At 42.5% G+C, this 21,824-nt stretch overlaps 1 protein-coding gene across 8 annotated transcripts in view; it reads right to left on the minus strand.

Moving 5' to 3' along the window:
* nrxn2b (neurexin 2b) overlaps window positions 1-21,824 on the minus strand; it is a 669,808-nt gene that overhangs the window by 325,848 nt on the left and 322,136 nt on the right. For all 8 annotated transcript variants that reach the window (XM_039821634.1, XM_039821632.1, XM_039821630.1 and 5 more), the window contains 2 exons: window positions 17,959-18,132; window positions 12,044-12,163 (listed from right to left, as the gene is read on the minus strand). In XM_039821634.1, the coding sequence (XP_039677568.1) occupies window positions 12,044-12,163; window positions 17,959-18,132 (294 nt within the window). The remainder of the gene's footprint in view (window positions 1-12,043; window positions 12,164-17,958; window positions 18,133-21,824) is intronic.

The following is a 21,824-nucleotide window of genomic DNA, read 5'->3' on the forward strand; positions in this document are numbered from 1 at the left end:
CTGTCTACATCATCTTTTGCTCTCTTTCTCTCGGTTGCTCTCATCTGTACTCGGCCTGTCCCCTTGTCAACCGTCGGAGTACAGAAAAACAAACGCATCGGAATGAAGCAATAATGCTGAGAGACTCAACACGGCACATTCTAGTACAGTAATGCTGAGGCACTATAGCACATATACCAGGTCTATATACCTTCATTAGCTAAAAGGTCTTAATCAAAAGCAAACAGCGGAGCGCATATACTGAAGGCTAGGTTTCATAATGCTGTTTTGTCACAGCAGTGAATAAAAAGAGAGTTTAATTCTTGTGAACCTAAGTATCAGTAAGATCACTCTCTGGACACGTCGTAATAACCCCAAGATTATATAAAATTCCACGCAGGGCTTTAGCAAAACGGGTTTGGGGATAAGCAAGAGGCAAAAGAAAATCTATTAAAATGTCACGGTCTATGCGGGTGAAATGCACCTCTATCTATATTAATTCTTTAGGGAAGGGGAGAGGGATACTCCTGATTTATCGCCCTGTTCAGCCGCCATCATTTATCACCTCACTAGCCAGCTGATTCAGGCCCGCTTGAAAATGGCCACTGCGTTTCCGCTTGGGGAATTCCATTACTGGTCTAGGGACATAGGGGAGGATGTGAGGGTAGCTTAAGTCAGACAGAGTACAACATAGAACATAGCCAATGTTAAGGAGAGAGTCGGTTTGCACTACACTGATGCCCCTGATTTGACTGTAAGCACATATATACATATCCTACGCTCACATCTACATACTTGCACAAGTGACATGGACAACTCTCTGCTGGATTATTACCACTTCAACAGTACAAATGTGAAACTTGCATGGATGGACCAACTTCACGCTCAATTAGTAAACATTTGACATTAAGCAGTCCTTACAGAAAAAATGCGGAGTTCTTTTGTGATTATTGCGGACAAAAATCCTTGATTATGCGGCACGTTTTCTTAAAAAATGCGATGGAATATGCAGGATATTTATGCAATTTTATGCGATGAAATTGCGGGAACTTGCAAAAACTGCGGTTTGATGAAAAAGAGAAAAAAAAAAAGTGATTCCCCCAACATCCTGCTTTTCGATGATGTTCACGTCGCAGAATTACGTCACTTCATAATGTTCCCATGGCAACAGGGGAAAATGGCTGCTCTTGTGTGAAGTAAACATTTTTCAACTTTCTGCTAAAACACATAGGACTTTTTTGCAACGAAAACGAAAGTGCGGCATATTTGAAAAAATGCGGCCCCCGCATCAGTATGCAGACTTTGGCTGATTGTGCATTGAATTATGCGATCGCATAATCGCGTTTTTCTGGAGGGACTGATTAAGTAGACATTTCATTGACATACCAGAGAAAATGTACTGGCTGTTTGAGACACATTGCATCCAGAAATACAGTATGGTCCATCCAGTTCACAAAGAGTGCTTTCAGTCAAACTTGTGTGCTTTACTGCAACTTGACTGCAATCCTACAGCAATACCTCATGCTATTGAAAAGAGGTATTGAGTAGTGTGGAGGAAGAAAGGTCTGAGGAGTTACATATTAGCTTCAAATGAAGTGCATGTTTTCAAAACCCATTTTGAAGTTTCTAGCTAACACACGATCAATTGTTATTTCCCGAGAATGTGCAGGTGTAGGACTCTCGCTAAAGGAAGCTATAAGAATTCAGGCCATGCAGTGCCTGTTGATTACATCTTTTAACAAGAACCTCAATCTATATTAGTTTCCCCAGAGTACTTTGCTCGTGTATGGATTTTGTTGTGTCCAACTCCAAAAAGAAAAGTTAAAGAGTTTCTGTTTATAATTGGTGATTTCAAATGCTTTATCATCATCTCTAACAATGGCGGAAAGTATTTAATGAAGCGTGTAGGTGTAAAACATTTCCGAGTTAACCAGCTAGAAATGATCTAATATTTCATCCACGGCTCTGATCTAATCTAACTTCGGTTATGCCGCTATGTTAACCATTTTAACGTGTAGAAAAAGCTAGAGATAACTCGGCCACCTCTCCACAGAGCTTCCAAAGTCTTGTCTTGCTGTTCCCATTCACAAACTGGTGAAAGAGTGAAAAGCTGATTGACAATGTTTTTCCAAAAAATAAAAAATGATATGATATACTAAAGAAATGTAACCTTTGAGATGAGACACTTAGAACAAGCAATACTGCCCGTGTGAGATAGACGCTTCCAGTTATTTTATAAATATAACAATAATTTATTGTTATTTTATGAAAGGGATGGTTGCTGCACAAAGAGTAATGGGAGGTCTACAGGAAATACAGGACAGGGAGATAGTAGAGCTGAGGAAGAGGACAGGATGTACAGGAAAGAAGGTGAAGAGGAGACTGTCAGCTCAACTTATCGACAGCTCAAACCCCACAGGGATTAATACAGGGAAGATGTGTGTTTGTGTTTGTGTGTGTGTGTGCGCGCGTGTGCGTGCGCGCGTGTATGTGTACGTGTCAGTCCTGGCGATCTACCACGTCAACTTGAGTAAAGGTCTTTCACCACGCTAATGCCCTAAGGAAACACTGACATTCTCAGCAGAGTTTCCTGTGTGTTTGTAGGCGCGTAGAGAGCAAGAGAAATTATGAGGGAATTTGACTGTCTGACATAGCAGTATTTCCTCCCAACAAATCCTACAGTATGTGCGGACAGTGCTATCCAATATGTAATGCATTCTGGCAGTTCAGTCATCCCTAAAGCACCGGCTATTATTTCAGGTGGTCAGCACTCACCGTGATAAACTCTGCTTCTGCTTGTATTAGCTGTTATTCGTGCCAGCAACGATGACACCTTCTTCTAAAGACGAGCCTCTTCTCCAGTCCCATACTTCCAACAACAATAGGGCATGGCTAAAGGCTTACTGTGATAACTGCAAATTCATTCCAAATGTACAATCTAACACATTTTGCACCTATCTTACATATAGATTAAATATTGATCATTATTAATTCTACATCCAGGAAGTCCCTGATGCATACTGCATCTTTTTGGAGCACCTGTAAAAAGAATAAATCCTATGTTGTTATAACTATAACATTTTGATATAACTAAAGTTGAGGACAATACACTCACCTAAAGGATTATTAGGAACGCCTGTTAAATTTCTCATTAATGCAATTATCTAATCCACCAATCACATGGCAGCTGCTTCAATGCATTTAGGGGTGTGGTCCAGGTCTAGGCAATCTCCTGAACTCCAAACTGAATGTCAGAATGGGAAAGAAAGGTGATCTAAGCAACTTTGAGCGTGGCATGGTTGTTGGTGCCAGACGGGCTGGTCTGAGTATTTCACAATCTGCTCAGTTACTGGGATTTTCACACACAACCATTTCTAGGGTTTACAAAGAATGGTCTGAAAAAGGAACCTTAAGTTGGATGGGCTACACCAGCAGAACAGCCCACCGGGTACCACTCATCTCCACTAAAAACAGGAAAATGAGGCTACAATTTGCACGAGCTCACCAAAACTGGACTGTTGAAGACTGGAAAAATGTTGCCTGGTTTGATGAGTCTCGATTTCTGTTGAGACATTCAAGATGGTAGAGTCAGAATTTGGCGTAAACAGAATGAGAACATGGAACCGTCATGCCTTTTTATCACTGGGCAGGCTGGTGGTGGTGGTGTGGGTGTAATGGTGTGGGGGATCCCTTTCTCCTTCAGAACTGCCTTAATTCTTTGTGTCATTGATTCAACAAGGTGCTGGAAGCATTCTTTAGAAATGTTGACCCATATTGACAGGATAGGGTCCCACACGGTATTAGTATGGTGTTCCTAATAATCCTTTAGGTGAGTGTAAATGGTATGAGAAACACAATATATACATATATACTGTATATATTATATTTTAATAGATTAAAATATCCATCCCATTTGACCATGAGTCAGAGCAAGTAAGAAAAGAAACAAAGACTGGGAATGGATAAACAATGAGATGGCGGACAGCCTTTTAGAGCCTGACAGTGACTTTCATCTGTATCATGCTAACACTGTGGTCGCAATCAAAATCGTCACACTCACATGCACACAAAGTACATCTATCTGAGTCATGTTGGATTGGAGAAGGTGTGTATTGTATTTACAAGTACATTTGCTCCACTGAATTCAATCAGGTCCACAATGTTGACAGTAGTCAGATGTGCAATGCTGCTATTTGCAAAGTGTCAACAAAGGAATTGATGTGATCTGAGCAATGTGTGATCTGAGCACCTGTGAGAAATAATTGCTTCCCCTATTACGCCCCGCTTTGTATATTTTGATTCGCTTTCCCAAGTCCACACACATACGCGCGATATCCCTCCAACCTCTCTTGTTTTTGGTAATGTTTGCAAGTGGCTGGAGTGGTCTCGAAGCAATTACAAAGCCCCATTAATTGTCCTTTCAGGCACATTGTGGTTTAAAAGCTCACCGGGTCTTTATTTAAAACCAAGCAAGGAGTGGAAATCTACACTAGTTCAACACAAAATAAAAAAAAAAATCATCAAAGAAGTTTTTTTGGTACGTTAACCCAAAGGAACAGGCAGGTGTCTGGCTTACCTGTCAAAGCTAACAGGCACAGAATCAATTTTGAAAGTTAAAAAAGGACTTTAGCACTGACAGTGTTGACAATATGATAAACACTAATAATGTTTTTGTGGGTCAGATATATATTCACCTCTGCTGCACATGTACTGGGGGTCTTGAAAATTGGCACACTGATTGAAAATTTCAATTAATACCAGCGGAAAGCACCATTACACCAACGCCATATGTCGAGCCAAACTGTTACTTTCGCCTACAGCCCTCAGCACCACAGGGCACAGAATACCTCAGCCAATCCCCTTCAAGCTCTTGACATAGTGACTTCTAAAGTCCAATGGGCTTAGCACTGCCCACTTTTGGGAGAGACAAAATTGCCTTTGCATGCCCAAACACTTTCATTCCTTACTCGCGCTCTTTTCTTTTCACTGCTTTCCATCCATCCTCTCATCTCTCTGCCCATGTTTTCATTCGCAGTCTCTGCAAATGGAAAGATAGCTGCTACTTCCCCGGTCTCTCTCCATCTCAGCCCACCACTGAAAAGTAGAAAGGACTTGTGTGTGTGTGTGTGTGTGTGTGTGTCTGTGTGTGTGTATTTATGGGCATGAAAAAAAAGCAAGCAGAGTGATTATTCAGGATTCACACTGGGTTTCTGGCCTAATGAGGTGCTGGTTAATTGCTAGGTACGGACAGCAGCTCTTTGGGGCCGGCTGGCAAACTGCGCGGAGAGAGGATGGGAGCCACGGAAGAGGTGGGAGGGTGTGGATAGCAACAATCAACAAAAAACAATGAGTTGAAAAGAATATGAGCCTAAAAACGCCAGGCAGACATCTTCCATGAGTTGACTTTTATGCGCGACCATGCTTGTCTTTCTCTCAGCGGGATTCTGGGTCAAAACAGATTTCCCTTATTGGATCAGGGGGTTGGAGGGGAGTATTTTTTCTTCTTTTTCTCAGAGGTTTGCAGCTCTACTTACTCATTCCTCCTGAGTTTGGCCTGAGTGATTTCAGCTGGTGATGAGAATCTGAGAGGGCTAAAGCCTACCCTTAAGTGTGTCCTGATCCACACTGTGTTGAGCACCGAGTCCGTGTTGAAGCTAGTGTGACCTTCATCACAACAAGCGGCCTGACAATCGATGTTAAGCCTAAACCAAGCGCATTACACTCACAGTAAGGCTGGATTCATCAGGCTATTTTGCTCTAGAGACTTTGATTTTTTTTCTCCCTTTTTTTGTTCTTCATTTCAAGCGATATACTGAGCAAATGATTACCTATAGAGTTGCCGGTCAGGATGAGAGCGAATGCATTTCAGTTATCAGGTTTCATTTAAATTTGGTTAGGAGAAAATACAAGATGGGGCTAGGCATGACCAGTGCCTGTTGAAACCTATCAAGCATATTAAGCATTAACAGTAGGCTAGCAAAAGAAGGAGTACAACACTTAGTGAGCTGCACTTAGTTCTTTAGAATGGTTGAAGTCAATTCACTTTGTGTTATGGCCATCCAATGGCATAAATAAAGGACTCAAACAAAGAGCTACAGTAAATGCACACTCAAACAATAAGGTCTATTTTCTACTAATATGGACCAAAAGCATACCTTTTGATCCAACGTAGACTTTCCAAATAGGTATAAAATATTACATTTGGCACACATTTGTACCTATTAAGTCTCTTCAATATGCATGGTAGTAGGGAAACTGGTTGATGCTTTCTGTGGGAGTGGGAATAGGGTGCTGCAGGGATGACATATTTTTGCATAAGCAAACAAAGACTTGTATTGCTCTTGGTCCCTACACAAAAAGCCAATGGGATTTTTCCATTGGATTTTAAATCATTTCAGAAATATTGTTCAGCAAGACGGTCCTCACAAATGCACAACAATTTCATGATTTTAGAAGCGTAAATGCAATCGCCAGATGTAAAATGCTAACGTTGGGCTGAAAGCGATCTACACCGCGGTTTTATGACTTCAACCACCACTTGGCTGGCGGCGGCGTTTAATGTCCCTGACAACCTCTGTAGTCTCATTTAGCCACTTGTTTGCAATATAGCATATTTTATGACGTAGAACAAAACATGAAGATCTCTTAAGCTTGTGTTAACCACAGATCTTATTTCAGGCATCTTGGTAAAAACCCATTTAAAAAACAACAACAGAGGATGCCAACTCATTTCTGGGTTTTAGGAATCATTTCGGCAGCACTCTATGGAGAAAAACAGAAATTAAGATGAGGGATTGAGGGGGGAGGCAGATTGAAATCAGCAGTGCTGCAAACACTGGAACTCTGCGCTCCATTAGTATGCCTGGCAGCACTATGCACCAGCAGCTGGATTCATGGCATACATGCCCGTGTTGTGCTAACGCCCAGCAAATGCTTACAGTTAAACAAAGACTTGCACAGACACAGCCTGCTCCTCCCAGCATCTCCCTCGCTGTCCCTCTCCCTCTTGTTTTCTCTCTCACTCACATGAACAGAGAATGAGAGAGTGCGCGAGTGAGAAACAAAGCCCTCGTACCGCACGCACTTACACAGCATCTCTGTCTGAGTTGGTTCCAGATGAATAAAGCAGAATACCAAGTGGCCCACTTATACGCTACGCAGAGACAAATAGACCAGTCAATCACCGCAGGCTGCTGCTGAATAACAAATGCTCTCTCTGGTGTGTGTGTGTGTGTGTGTGCGTGTAAGAGGGGGTACAAGACAGCTTTTTTTCTGTGTTGTGCCTAAAATGCATCTGTGTGCATGAACATAATGGTACAGTATGTGCCTCAACCTCCAGTTTCATTTGCAAGCGTTTTTCAGTGTAATAGCACCAGATGTTTCTGCTGTTGACGAGAACAGAAAAGAAGAGGCTGTTTTAGAAAAGAGATACATTTGATACTAAATACAGTTTGAAAGAACTGGTGTTTAAATGTGGCTGCCAAGGCCAGTAGACTATGTGTAGAAAGAAGAAATGCCACATTTCATTTGTACCTGCTCCTTCCTCCAAGCATGCATTAGCCTCCCCGGAGTGTAGCGCAGCAGGCCTGTCAGAGCCAACTGACCAACAGAAGGGGTCAGTGAAGAGGTGCAAACAGTACGATTCAACGAAATGGGAGGCTCCGATCCGCTGGGATTGGCGCCTCTAAATTACTTTGGATACACAAGCACACCCACCCACCACAGTTTGAACTGTCACACTACTCCGCAACATTGCTACACAGAAACTGGAAAGATTTATTCAGCAAGAGTGAGCGGCCGGCAGCTTCCCTTTATCCACAGGTAAATGGCAACAGCGTTAACCCAGGACTGTGGTGATCACTTCCAATATGAACTTATGCCAGTCAGACTGCCAGGCTTCCTCAAAGGTGTCTTTTCTTATCTGACATGTTAGGTGGACACTCATAAATAAGCAATGCCAGTAAAAAAAAAAAAAAAAGGAAAAGAACGAAGACTGCAGTCCAGTATGACATGAAATGCATTTTAACATTGTCCATTTAATTTCCAACTACAAAAATCTACAGTCAACAGGCAGTGGGTACCCCAAAGGCAAAACCTTTCGTAAAATGAATAAAGCAATAACAAATACTACTAAAAAAATAAATAAATACTACACTGAATTTTTCATGTGACGGGGAAAATAACGAACATGGAAGCGTGCTTTAAATAACGCCTGGAAGAAATTCACATCAGTGGTCATCAACACCATCAAGCAGAGCGGATAACCCCGGGATAATCCTGTTTTAGAACCAGCTTCCCAACGTGTCACACTTTATTTTGTCCCCATTATTTCTCCCCTCTGGGCACTGAAATGGGTGACTTTTTAAAAAGGGACCCACGCAACAATATGCTTGGAGACATTGGAAAAAATTCATGGCTACTCAAATGCAATAAATAACACGATTAAGCAAATTAGATTATTAAATGGCTTTTATTCTTGGCAGGGTAGTGAGGACTCTGTATCAGCATTTGGAAAATTATGTGACACTTAAACCAGAGCTAACGGAACACTTTAGTAAGCAGCTACAGTACTTAAGGCCAACTGACTGACTCATCCTCCTATTCAGTTATGCAGATCTGGGATTTAATAACTTAAATATCTGCTTTAAATTGTTTTATGATTTTTTTTTTATAACAGAAACAATATGTGCAAAGAGAACTAATACAGGTCATTCCAGGTTTAATAAAGTGTTGCCTTTTGCTGGGGACAGAGTTAACCTTCACCATATCGCAAGCAGCACACATGACTGGCTGATGTCCAACAAGTAATAGTAATGAAAAAACAAATGACTTCAGTTTATCTGGGATGAAATATCAATGTTGAAAAGAATTCTGCACAATTGGACCTTTGCTCTGTTTAATATCTACCCCATTCAACCGTGAATGTGCATTCATAAATAATAACTGTAGTGTCAATAAATTTGACAACCTTTCCACCCAGAGTAAAACAAATGACTGGGCTTAAACTGAGGGAAATCGACGTTTGCCAAGTAAAACTCGACTCTTAAGTGTGCCATTAGGGCTGTATGTAACTGCAGGTGTGCGACTGTTTGATGTTACAGTATTTCTTTAGCAGGCACATTGCTGTTTGAATAGAGCAGTGTAGTCCACTGCACACACAGCCACACACACATACCATACACCTAAGGCCCCTCTTGCCTATCGTGGCCTGCGAGGAATGCCACCCACAAACAGCAGTGTAGGGAAGATAATCCATAATGGTAATTTCAAATTCCCTTCAGAGAATGAAAAGCATGGGGCAATTACTCCATTCAAGCAGTTTACTTTTCTTTGAAAGTGAAATGAAAAGGGAAGTACATGCATGTGTGAGAGATAATATAAACAGTGTGTGTGACTGGGAGGTTACATACAGTAGAAGGTGTGTGTGTGTGTGTGGATGTATGTGTACTGTACGCATGCAGTGCATTTCTCAAAGTACAGCTGCTGAGTGCGAGATAAAGACTGGGATCATATGGCAGGGTGGCTCTTTGTGATTTGTGATTTTACCGGCCCTATTTCTGTCCCTTCTTTTGATGACATGCATCCATACCCTTTGTAAAGCTACAAAGAGATGCAACCCATACACCTGTTTATCCCTGTCCCATTCTCATTATGTATGCAGACGCAGAAAGGTACAATAGAAAGCCTTTTTGATTTCTGTGGCTACAGTATAAAAAAACAGGTGAAAGCTTTATTTACTCTGGAGAGAAGAGAGAGCGCAACCCCTGGCGATATGGGCTGTGAGCCGACACTGCAAGTCGTCCGTGTCCACTGCAAATGATGCAAGAAGATCCACACCTGGAGCATCGGTTTCACACGCAAATCAAACATGCTACCCAACGTAATAAGTCCTACCTTAGATTTCAGAGCAGACTCAAGGAAAATCCCTCGCATGTTGGCACGTTCAAGAGAAATGCAGATCCGGTTATTGTGCAAGTCCAGAAAAAAGGCTCAAGGATACAAGGGGACGCTCGTGTGGGGAGAAGTATGAGAAAACGCAACAAGAAGAAAGAGAAGACGATGAAGAGAAGGAGCCAAAGGTTCAACCCGGGGGCAGGCTCACAAGGTCAAGGGATGAAATGTGTTTTTCAAAGTTCCAAGCGGACAGAAATCAAGACTGGAGGACAGGTCTGGAGATGTGGAGCTGCTGTGAGGAAGGAAAGCAGCAATAGAAACCAGCTATAGCAATTCATGCACACTGAAAGAGGCTGACACACTGTTGCATAACACATTTGGAAAATATATATTTGTATTTACTCGTTAATTGGACAGTGTTATGCGTTAAGTCACAACGCATTTTCCAGCTGTTCTTTAGTCAAATCAAATGTGCACTTAAAGTGTGACAGAAGTTGGCCCTTGGAGTCTTATTTTGAACTTGGCCACATGGAGATCCAATGGTCGCTTAGATACTGTGAATGTGTTACACTGTAGTATGGCAATCCCTCACCGAGAAAACATTGCAATAAGACAACGAGTGGAGGGCAGTGAACTTTAAACAGCAGCTAATGAACCCATTACACCGGTACTGCATGTTCACCAACAACTGGTGTCCGTGTTGATACTCTCACATGTGTGTGATTTTCATTAAGTTTGACGTAATTTAGTGCTGACAGATTGGCATTTTTTCTGTCTGCAGTTGCACAATACCTTTGTTCAGGCTGCTGGTCCTTCCCTCCACTCTACACACACTCACAAAACAGACACACATCTCCTAGTTCTCTCCACAGAACACACGTTGGTATGCTCCCTGGTGGCACACAGCTCTACCTGTCATCTTTGCAGCCAGCACAGTAAAACTTGTGAACACTCCCCATAGGCAACACATCGAATGCAGGAATCAGCACCCCTCTCCTCCGCTCTCTTCATCATTTGCTCTCCCCTCTCAAGGAGCGGGGGATCTCTCTGCTTATCTCGGCAAGGCTGTCATGCCGACGGAGCAATTATTATCGCCTTCCTTCTCCTAGCTGGAGTCTTCCGAGAGCCAAAAGAAGCACCTTGCTAATCATCCCCTTACTGTCACGCCCAATCACATTCTGTCTAGCTAACATGGCAACCGGCATTAACAACAACCACAGATAAACTCCATCACGAATGAAACAGACTGGTTAAAAAAAAAGAAAAAAGAAAAAAAAGAGAAGGTGAGGGTGAAACAGCTTAACTCAGCACCCACAACTTAATAAGCAAACAAAGACGTATGCAAACAAGTCTGTTAGCCTGTCACCCTGCCTCTGCCCCTGTTTAAATCAAGCCTGTGAGGAGTGCTGAATTCTAATTGTACATTATCAAGCTCTGCTACATATGCAAATCTTACAACGCTGCACAACATAGCCGTCTGAACAAATCTTTCATTATCATATTGCAGTTTCACCTGTTGCATCTGGACAATTGAAGTCTTTCAATGCAACTAGTTCACACCTGAGACTATCTATGCAAATGTGTACAATGTAGCATCGCTGGGCACTCAGTGAAAGCATTAGCCACAATCATATTACAATAAACACACACTTCTCCATGCTCTCCTTCCTGAACTCCCATACTGCCAGCCACCCAGCAGGTGACCACATGGCAGGGACACAGGACTTTAATCACCGTTTCTCCTCACAGCGTGTGTTCGCGGTGCCTCAGGAACCGAGGAGCCAATCTCACGGTGAACTCTAGAGTTGTGCAATCCGAGGTGTTACTATGAATAATGTCTTAGCGATAGAACGTTAGAAGTGAAAAGTTAAGTGTAGCGCAATATGTGTGTGCCCGCTGAAGTGACGTTAATGCGGCCTTGTTGACTAATGTTTTGATTTTAAGATATAACTTGTTGGCAGTAATACGTTAACACATTTTCCTTAAACCTGTGAAGAAGGAACAGCGGCCTTTCAGTGCCACTTAAGCAGCAGAATTGCACAGTTGCCCGTGCAGTCCTATCGCCAGCTATCAGCCTAACAATATCTCCACCTGCGCCACTCGCTCCAGCCACACACACACAACCATGACATGTCGTAAAAAAAATAAAAAAATAAAAAGTTTCACTCACGATCGTTGCAAAATGAACCTCCATAGGACGTCATGGTGCAGTCGCAGGTGAAGCCCTCCCACTGCTGGAGACACACCCCCTGATGGTAGCAAGACTCCTCCGTACAGGTGGTACTGGGTCCTGAGGGCATAACAAAGACAGTGTTTTCAATTCAGAGATATATGACATTCACGTGGAGGACCACACGTGATGCAAAGGATCTTAAGTCATGAGGCAAATGGTATAGCAGTCGTAGCATTTTCAGCACTCCTGGCGATCCACTTCTCTCGTCAATGAGAGCTGAAAACACTTAGAATGCTGTTTTTGGAAATTTACATTCAAGCACCCGCTGGTTTTCTACTACCAGTACTGTGAATCCCACAGAGAATCAACACCTTCTGCGTTCTCCAGCTCACTGTGGTGGCAAAGAGTGGTTGGTGCAAAGTGTTGCGCAGTTGCTGAGCCAAACTAGGGCATGGCAAGTAAAACACGGATTTACATTTTGTCAGGCACGGAGATGCCAACAGGATGCTCGTGCTGCTCCGTGTGATTAGGCAACACTGTTTGTTAACCAATTAGCCATATGAACTCCATAAGCTGATGTATCTAGCGTGTTACAGGAGAGGTTTACAACATTTCAAGTCTGTCTTGAAGGTCCCATATTATGCTCATTTTCAGGTTCATACTTGTATTTTGGGTTTCTACTAGAACATGTTTAAACACTCTACATCCTGGACTATATACCTGTCCTCCCACATTCTAAATATCCTAAACTTTTGCACATCCCTCAACACTTTTGCACATCCTGCACTAATCCATACTGCCTCTTTTTTCTATATTTTTCTATATTCTATCTATTTTTGCTATATGTACGAATTTGTTTCTGTATTTATAGTTTTTTTTCATATTGTTTAATACATTTATTATAACAACCAAGGCAATAATGATATTGTTAATTACTTAAATCCTTTCCTGAATTTCTTTTTTTTTTTCTGATACTGTCTGTCTGGATTCCATCCTGGTCGTGGAACAACGGACCAGCTCTTCACTCTCGCAAGGATCCTGGAGGGGGCCTGGGAGTATGCCCAACCGGTCTACATGTGTTTTGTGGATCTGGAAAAGGCGTATGACCGGGTCCCCCGGGAGATACTGTGGGAGGTGCTGCGTGAGTATGGGGTGAGGGGGTCTCTACTCAGGGCCATCCAATCTCTGTACGACCAAAGTGAGAGCTGTGTCCGGGTTCTCGGCAGTAAGTCGGACTCGTTTCAGGTGAGGGTTGGCCTCCGCCAGGGGGCCGTTTGCTCACCAATCCTGTTTGTAATATTTATGGACAGGATATCGCGCTAGTCGGGGTGGGGAGGGGTTGCAGTTCCGTTGGGCTGGGGATCTCATCGCTGCTTTTGCAGATGATGTGGTCCTGATGGCATCATCGGCCTGTGACGTTCTGCACTCACTTGATCGGTCTGGGCGCCGAGTGTGAAGCGGCTGGGATGAGGATCAGCACCTCTAAATCGGAGGCCATGGTTCTCAGCAGGAAACCGATGGAATGCCTTCTCCAGGTAGGGAATGAGTCCTTACCCCAAGTGAAGGAGTTCAAGTACCTTGGGGTTTGTTCGCGAGTGAGGGGACAATGGAGCGGGAGATTGGTCGGAGAATCGGCGCAGCGGGTGCGGTATTACATTCAATTTATAGGGTGAGAAGCTCAGTCATCCGTGAGGAGCTCGGAGTAGAGCCGCTGCTCCTTCGCGTCGAAAGGAGCCAGTTGAGGTGGTTTGGGCATCTGGTAAGGATGCCCCCTGGGCGCCTCCCTAGGGAGGTTGTTCCAGACACGTCCAGCTGGGAGGAGGCCTCGGGGAAGACCCAGGACTAGGTGGAGGGATTATATCTCCAAACTGGCCTGGGAACGCCTCGGGATCCCCCAGTCTGAGCTGGTTAATGTGGCTCGGGAAAGGGAAGTTTGGGGTCCCCTGCTGGAGCTGCTCCCCCAGCGACCCGACACAGGATAAGTGGACGAAGATGGATGATACTGTCTGTCTGAATATAACTGTATTCACCCTCTGTCTGAAACGCTCCATTTTAGCGCCGGTCTCTGTAAGTCTCCCTCCAGAAAAAGCCCAGTCTGCTCTGACTGGTCAGTGTTTCCGGGTCTCATAAGTTTTCCCATATTGTGCCTATAGGAACATTTAAACAGATGTTCTTGCTATAACCATCCCTCCTGTTCATACTGGCTATTAAAAGATCCCCTTCTATTCACTTGATTTGTCTAACTCAAGACTGCCGAAGCCATGCCGGGGGATGTTGTCACTTACATTGAAAGTACATTAGGAAGGGATCTCATAATGGCCAGTATGCACAACAGGAATAACAGCAAGAAAAAACTGCTTCAATATTCATTTGGACAACTGACTACTAAACAAGTGTGAACTGGTCCTTTAACTCTATGTAGTTCAAGCCTTGCTCATTAGCGTGAAGGACCTAAACTAAAACAAACATTTTCATACCTGTGGTGAAAGACCCAATGACTGCAACCAAATACTTTAGCTGCTCATCCACGAATGATGATGATTTGATTTAGGTTGCTTAGAGATGTATTCAGATTCAATTTGACATTAATTCAAGGTTGAAACCTGGTGTAATTCCCAGAATAGGGACACATTTGCATTGGAAATTAGTACTGGTGGTTGAGGCAGATCGTGTTTAGCATCTCCATTATATCTGTGCGTGTGTGTGTGTGTGTGTGTGTGTGTGTGTGTGTGTATTTTTTTAGGGGATGCTGTCTCCTGTTGTTGTCCCCCCACACTATTGTCAATGGCTAAAGCCACTTAAATTGTCAATTAGAAACTCCACCATTCTAATTTCTCTGTGGACTTCAGCCAGGGATTCAGATAGGTAATGTGACAGACTGCTTTGAAAACTCATATTTACACTTCAGATTATGCATACTACTGACATGATATGAAAAAAGATTTACCAACTGTTTGCCTTTGAAAGTAGACAAGATCTTTATTAGTTTTCTCCTCAAAAAAAATCCAGATTTCAAATAATGGGGGGGGGGGAGAGAGAGCTAAATGATAGATGAAAGATTAGGATGTAGATCAAGGCTTAGTCCTAAAAATAAGTATGTGTGGTGGTTGTCGTGTTGTTGGTGGTGGGGATTCTCACTGAAATCTCAATTAAACAAACATTTCCAAAGAACCATGGTTCAGTGCCAGACTAATTTGTTTCTGCATAGATAAACAGACAGCCCAGTGTGCCATTTACAAATGGCCCAATTAAAAACACCCCCCCCCACACACACACACATACCATCAGAAAATATAAAATACATAAAATCGCTTGTATGAGAGCTTCTACTTTGTGCTCCAAAAATTGTCCACTTAAATGCATCAGCTTGTTCTGTTAGTAGTTCCTAACTGCCCCATTAATTACTCGCTAATAAAAGGGTCCCTTTAGGAGCTAATTAAGCATTGTCATAAATAATAACCAAGTCATGTAATCACTTCCTCACTCTTCTATCAACTATTGATTGGCCAAACACTTCCTCTGTGTGGCTGCCTGAGAACCTGTTATTAGGTGCCTTGGGTTTTTTGGAACATAAAACTCCATCTGCTGCCTTTCCTCCAAATGTTGAGGGAAATCTGCACAACATAGGGAGCCAGTGAGCCTAGCGTCACTGTAAAACCTAAAGTGAACACACATCTCCACTCCCGCGCTGCAGTCACCTGCACCTACAACTGACAGCTGGGCTACGACTGAAACATCTGCTCACACATTAGCAGTGGAGAGTGGGCCATGGAGCTCATCTTAAGATACAGCCAGGCTCTCGCTTCAGAATGAAATGCATTTTCGAAGGAGGCTTGAAATTGTTTTACCAGTGCTGTACATTTTTTAAGTTGTCAGAGAATCTTCAAGTTATTAATTTTGCTGCTAATCCACATTTGCAATACGTATTATTTTAGCTATATATATATATATATATTTCTTTTCTTGCTTTCTGGCCTTGCTTCCTTGTTCTTCTCCTCTTGCGCAGTGAGTCAGTAACACTGTTTATGTACCTGCGCTTCAATTCTCTCTGTGTCGGTCTCCCCCCCCCTCCACCATCTTGTTCTTTGTCGTTGTGATCCGCTGAGTCAGTAAAGAGCTACAAGAACACACTCACTGTTCTGCCCTTTGTTTGGCCTTAAGTCTACTGAGACTGGACCGGCAGCCACCTCTGACCACTCATTCTCCCCTGGTGCACAAGGTAACAATGAACCCCTCCCCGATACCAGGTGGGTCAGGACTCTGGCAGTGATCCATTGTCAGGGCAACGCTGCACTTTGGAAAAGTCATCTTCGTTACTTTTGCTAGTGCTTTACAAAAACCAGGAATCACAGCTTGGATCTGAGCCGTTGTTGTTAGAGAAGATCGATCAATACCGTTCGATGGTAAAGTTGTAATTTAACTGATCTGATGTCAGTGTTTGGCTTTGCTGCTAAAAGCTAAGGTATAATAGCCAGAATTTGATTATAGTGAATTATATTAAGTAGTCAAGTGTTTTTGATGTTTTCCTGTAATATACTGTATATGTATATAATACATGGACTTGCAACAGCCCCAGGTCTATGTTTACTATTATTTGTCAAAATGATCATCCAAAACTGGTCAATTGCACCTGCTCAGCTCCACCATTACATTACCATTACACCTCCAATCATTAACTAATATTAGCATCCATGTTGGGCGCCTGGCGGAGTCAATATCATAGCATAATGCAGCTTTAAACAGTGTTTGGAGCAATGTAATTGTGGTGTATAACTGTAGGCAGGTAATAAGGTGGGCTGGCAGAAGCAGCAGCGTTAGGGATCGAGGGGGGGGGGGAGAAGGAGCTGGATCAGTGCCGCATTGAGTCGGCCAGTGCGGCCCTCGGGGAAATCAAGTCTGTGCTCTCAGACACTCAGCACGCCATTGAGACGTGGTGGCGGGGGTGGGTGGTGGTAAAGGCTGGGGTGTGTGGAAGTGGAAATGCTTTAGCCAAAATCCACTGTTATACCCAGGATTAACTACCCGGCACAGGAGCCATGCAGGCTGAGACATGGTGGCGAACTGCGCACAGCAGAAGTAACAAAAAAAAAACTAAAACAAATGCAAGATTGATGAGGTAAAAGCCAATGGGGGGGGGAGGTTGCTGAGATTAGCCACACTGACAATAACATTAGAGGAGAGATTCCTCCCTCATGCAGCTCTTACAGGGCAATAGAGAGGATATACGGAGGACAGGGGCTCAGATTGTAAAGACCGCCCAGAGCTGGGAGAATTTGGGCGGGGCTCCTGGTGGAAATCAGGAAACAACAGCCACAGAATCATGCACCAAATTACTGCACTGGTATGTCTTTTCTGATAGCTCAGCACAGGTCTCAAAATGTCCTTTTGTACTGTGAGACCGACTTGAAAAGAACGTGTTTACCTTTCTAAGTAACAATTAATGGAACATATTATTAGTGTCTGAAACATTTGGCAAATCAAATACTAGAAGTTGTTTTTTTTTTTATCTCTGTCTCTAAATGACAGATTAGTTAAATTAAAAACAGATTCCAATCCCACTGCAGATTTGTTTTCCTTATAATTATCTGTCATCTTCTCACACTGAGCTATACTTGACAAATGACAAATTGTAAAAAAAAAAAATAAAGAAAAGGAGCCATTCGGCAAGAACGCTGGGTTAAACACTACAATGATAATACAAACACTTGAGGCAATTGCCACTTACTTTCCCCTGTTGATTCTCAGGAGAGATGATTGTTATGTTATCCATATCCAAATATGTTTATTTTTTTATAGTAATTATGGGAATATAGCTAAAAGCTTTTGATATGGAGGGTTACACATTACTTGAACAATTACTGTACAGTATGTTAAAGTCTGTCGGTCGCGGACATTGATTTTTTACAACTCACCATCGCAGCCTCGTTCCACCTGGCCCACCCTGTGGAGGGCATCTGCGATCAGGTCGGGGAGTCTCCCGTTCAGGTCCACGGAGGCCAGGCAGCCCTGGTACCCGTCCCGGGATGCAATCAGCTTGGGCAAATTGCTGTACATGTTCTTTGTCACGCCACCGATGTACAGCTCCCCTGCAAGAAAAAAATAAATAAAATAAAACACACACACACAAAGATTGCAGAGCCTTCAAATGTTTAAATAAACTGAAGATGCAGAGAATTAAACATAATCAGACAATAACCACTTTCATGTAGGAGTTCTTTAAACAGAGACACACAACATTATTAGCAGTGCTAGGGAGGCTAAGATAAAACATCCCAATGGTGAGATAATGATTCAACATCAAAAACTAATTTAAATGTCAGGGTTAGGAAGCAGAAACGAGGATTAACAATTCAAGATCTTTTATTTTATTTATTTTTTTCATTTCCTAATATATTCCACCTCTGTTCACTGCAAAGTATAATTCATCCTTTTGTTGTTGTTGCTGCTGCTGCTGCTGCTGCAAGCAGGTGACAAAGTGTAAATCACAAGTTTGGTAAGTCAATAAATATTTCAACAATAAATGGGACATAGATACACCAATTTACAACTGCATTTGCAGTTTCACTCAATGTGTTTCACTCCGTGTCATCTTAACAAATGCTCCAGGCACCACTGACACACGACATGAAAATCTTAAAAAAAATAATAATACATTTGGTTGTGGGTGCAGCACTGTTTCCCCATGTAACTGGAAGATAAGGTTGTTCAGCACCAGAGAACTTTGAAAAGGGATGTTGAAGACGAAAGGATGATAAAAAGAAGTAGTGCAAAAAAAAAAAACTGTGGTATTTATTCACAAAAACTTAATTGGAACAAAGGCCGAAACAATTTTAACCAGGAACACTTAATACAACTAAATTTAGCTAATGCAAACTAATGAAAGTTGAAGCTCACAGCAAGCTGCCACTTCCTGTTGCTCTTCTCCAGTGAATGGCATTTTGCTATCTCAGCCGTGCCTAACTGGAACCTACCACCCGCCCAGGGAAGTATAGGGGGGAGCTAAACGGAGAGCAAGCATCACAATCATACAAAATAATTAACTAAACAATAACGTAAGATTTTGGAGTTACTAATGGTGACATCATTTATTTACAGACACCGATGAGCCCACCAAATGTAAGATAACGTAATGTAATTTCTTGCAGAAATATTTGTACCTACCTTCCTACATCTTAACATGGCCCAACCCCTCCCTGCCAAGAGGATGATGAGGCACACCTGTTTGCACGTTCCCTGATTGATTAGCTGATTCACCAATGCACAAAACTATTTTTTTTCTTAGCACAACCAGAGCAAAAGTGCAATAAATACACCGGCACTTTTTGCACTGTAATTATTACAGTTACTTCTTAAGATGTCGTATTGTCTGTACAGTCATATGTGTCCTTCTTTTCTGTCCTAAGATGCTTCGTTGAGCTTATGTTTATGATTTTATGTTGATGTTATTTCATTTTTTTGTTGATTTTAGAATGGCTTTCCTGTTACATGTTTGTGTTGTGAAGCAACAGATTGTAGCACCATGCCCAAGACAAATTTGCCCTCGGTGTTGTATTCTATTCTATCTAGAGTGGGAATAACTCAAGTTATAAACATTTACATCCTGCTTGCAGTTGAAATCGGTTATACTGTACAAGCAGGTTTTGAAAAAAAAAAATTCCACATCGCAGGGGAGCGATGTTCTTCATTTACGGACTAATGCACCACTGGGTACATGATGTACAAATGTGATAATCTGCCGTTTGACTATGTAGCACGTTCATGTAGAAACACATTAATTAACACGAACATCAAAATAACTTTTATTTACGCTACAGGGAGGAGGAGAGTGGCGATCAACAAGGGAACAAGGCTGAGATCACACTGACAAACATCTCTTATTGATACTGTACATGACACACAATACGGTCTGTGATTAGTGTGCTCAAAGACGAAATCCCTCCTTTGTGTTGCTGTCGTTAAAGGCTAAATAAGCAAGCCTTTGACCCATCTGTGGGTGTATAGACACATTGTGTTGTGTCTATACACAAGGCGTGTGCGCACGTAGGTGACAGTAAGCATTACAGTCACCAAGAGACAGAGAATTGACTTTTTTTTTTTTCCTTTCTTTTTTTTAAAGCCAAGCTGTGTTATGTGGGAAGGTATGCTTCTGACGTCCCCTGACAAAATGGTTGTCACTGCAGAGGCGCTAACAACATGTTTTGACGATCACTTAAAGACAGTTGACATGAATAGTACGGCATCAAGCCTGACACATTGGAAATGACATGGGATGCTTCACATTTGCTGCTTCAGAGAGCTTTATTCCGGGCGCCTGGGTAGCTCACCTGGTAGAGAGCGCACCCGTATGTGGAGGCTATTTCCTCGACGCAGCGGCCCAAGGTTCGACTCCGAACCTGCGGCCCTTTGCTGCACGTCATCCCCCCTTATCTCTCCCCTGTCTTCAGCTGTCATGTACAACTAAAGGCCCCACAAAATTTTGCTTTAAAAAGCTTTATTCAGTGAGCTTGTCCACAAACTCTTCTGGGAGAACATGAGAATAAACACAGCAGCACTTTCTCATGAAGGAAGCAGAATTTGTAAAACCTCAGCCAGACGATAAAGCTGAGTTCTGGAATATCTCAGGGCTCAAGCACAATTAAGGTCTCTTTACATTACAACATAAAAGGAAATATCCATCCACTCTTAAGCCAAATTACTTTCTCTCTTTCTCTCTCTCTTCTTCCCTCAGCTCTCTGTTCTGCAGAGTTGTGAAAGAAAACGCCAAGTGAAATTATGAAAAACACAAAGAGGCCTTTGATGTAGGTGCATATGAATAAACACAGTTTGAAATGCTTCAGGCATTTCTCATCTCAAAAAATCCCAGTTCATCTTTAAATACGCATTAAATGGGGCCCCTGGATAGCTTAGCTGGTAGAGCGTGCGCCCCCATGTACAAAGGCTCAATCCTTGTCGCAGCGGCCACAGGTCCAACTCTGACCTGCATGTCATCCCCTCCCTCTCTCCCCTTTCACATCTTCAGCTGTCCTGCATGATAAAGGCCTAAAATGCCCCAAAAAATTATCTTAAAAAGAAAATACAAATAGGCATAAAATAAACATCCAGGCAAAAATTTTGTTTACACACATGAGGGAAGATTCTGCTACAAAGATAGGGCAATCAGAACAACAAATTACTTTTTCCCAGCTGAAAACCAGACCTTTCAACTTTAGCACTCTGAGAGGCAATGAGCCACAAGGTCAATTTTATGTGGACTTTCTGTAATGGAATGAGTCAATGATGTTTGCCAACTTCTCTCTGGAATTAATGAGTACTTGACACATAATATTTCCCAGCTGGGGCTCCCGGGCATTACAATCAATACAACAAATTCATTAGCTGTCCGAATGAGTGATGTCCTGAAATCGCGGCTGTAGAGAACCATTTAGCAAATAAGAAATTATCGGTCTGGAGTTAATCTCCAAAGAACAAACTGCACATTTCCTGCAGAAGTCAACAGCATGTTTGACATTCCACTGCATAACCAGGGTAGATAAAAAGTAGAGTGAGGGCTGCGCCAGATGTACTGTACAAATTGGTCATGCAAGTTTTTTTTTTTTTCTTCAGCGCAGTAAAAACTGCAGAAGATGAATAAATATGCAGCACGCATACACGCACACACCCACTCAGAGAACTGGGCTCTCATTGTGTTCAATGTTTGGAGCTGAATACTTTCATTTGAATTACAGATTTCTTTTGGTAAAAGTATTGATTTCCTTCATTTGAGCCATGAACAGTTTGT

Source organism: Perca fluviatilis, chromosome 14 (assembly GCF_010015445.1).
Source record: "Perca fluviatilis chromosome 14, GENO_Pfluv_1.0, whole genome shotgun sequence".
Classification (NCBI taxonomy): domain Eukaryota; kingdom Metazoa; phylum Chordata; class Actinopteri; order Perciformes; family Percidae; genus Perca; species Perca fluviatilis.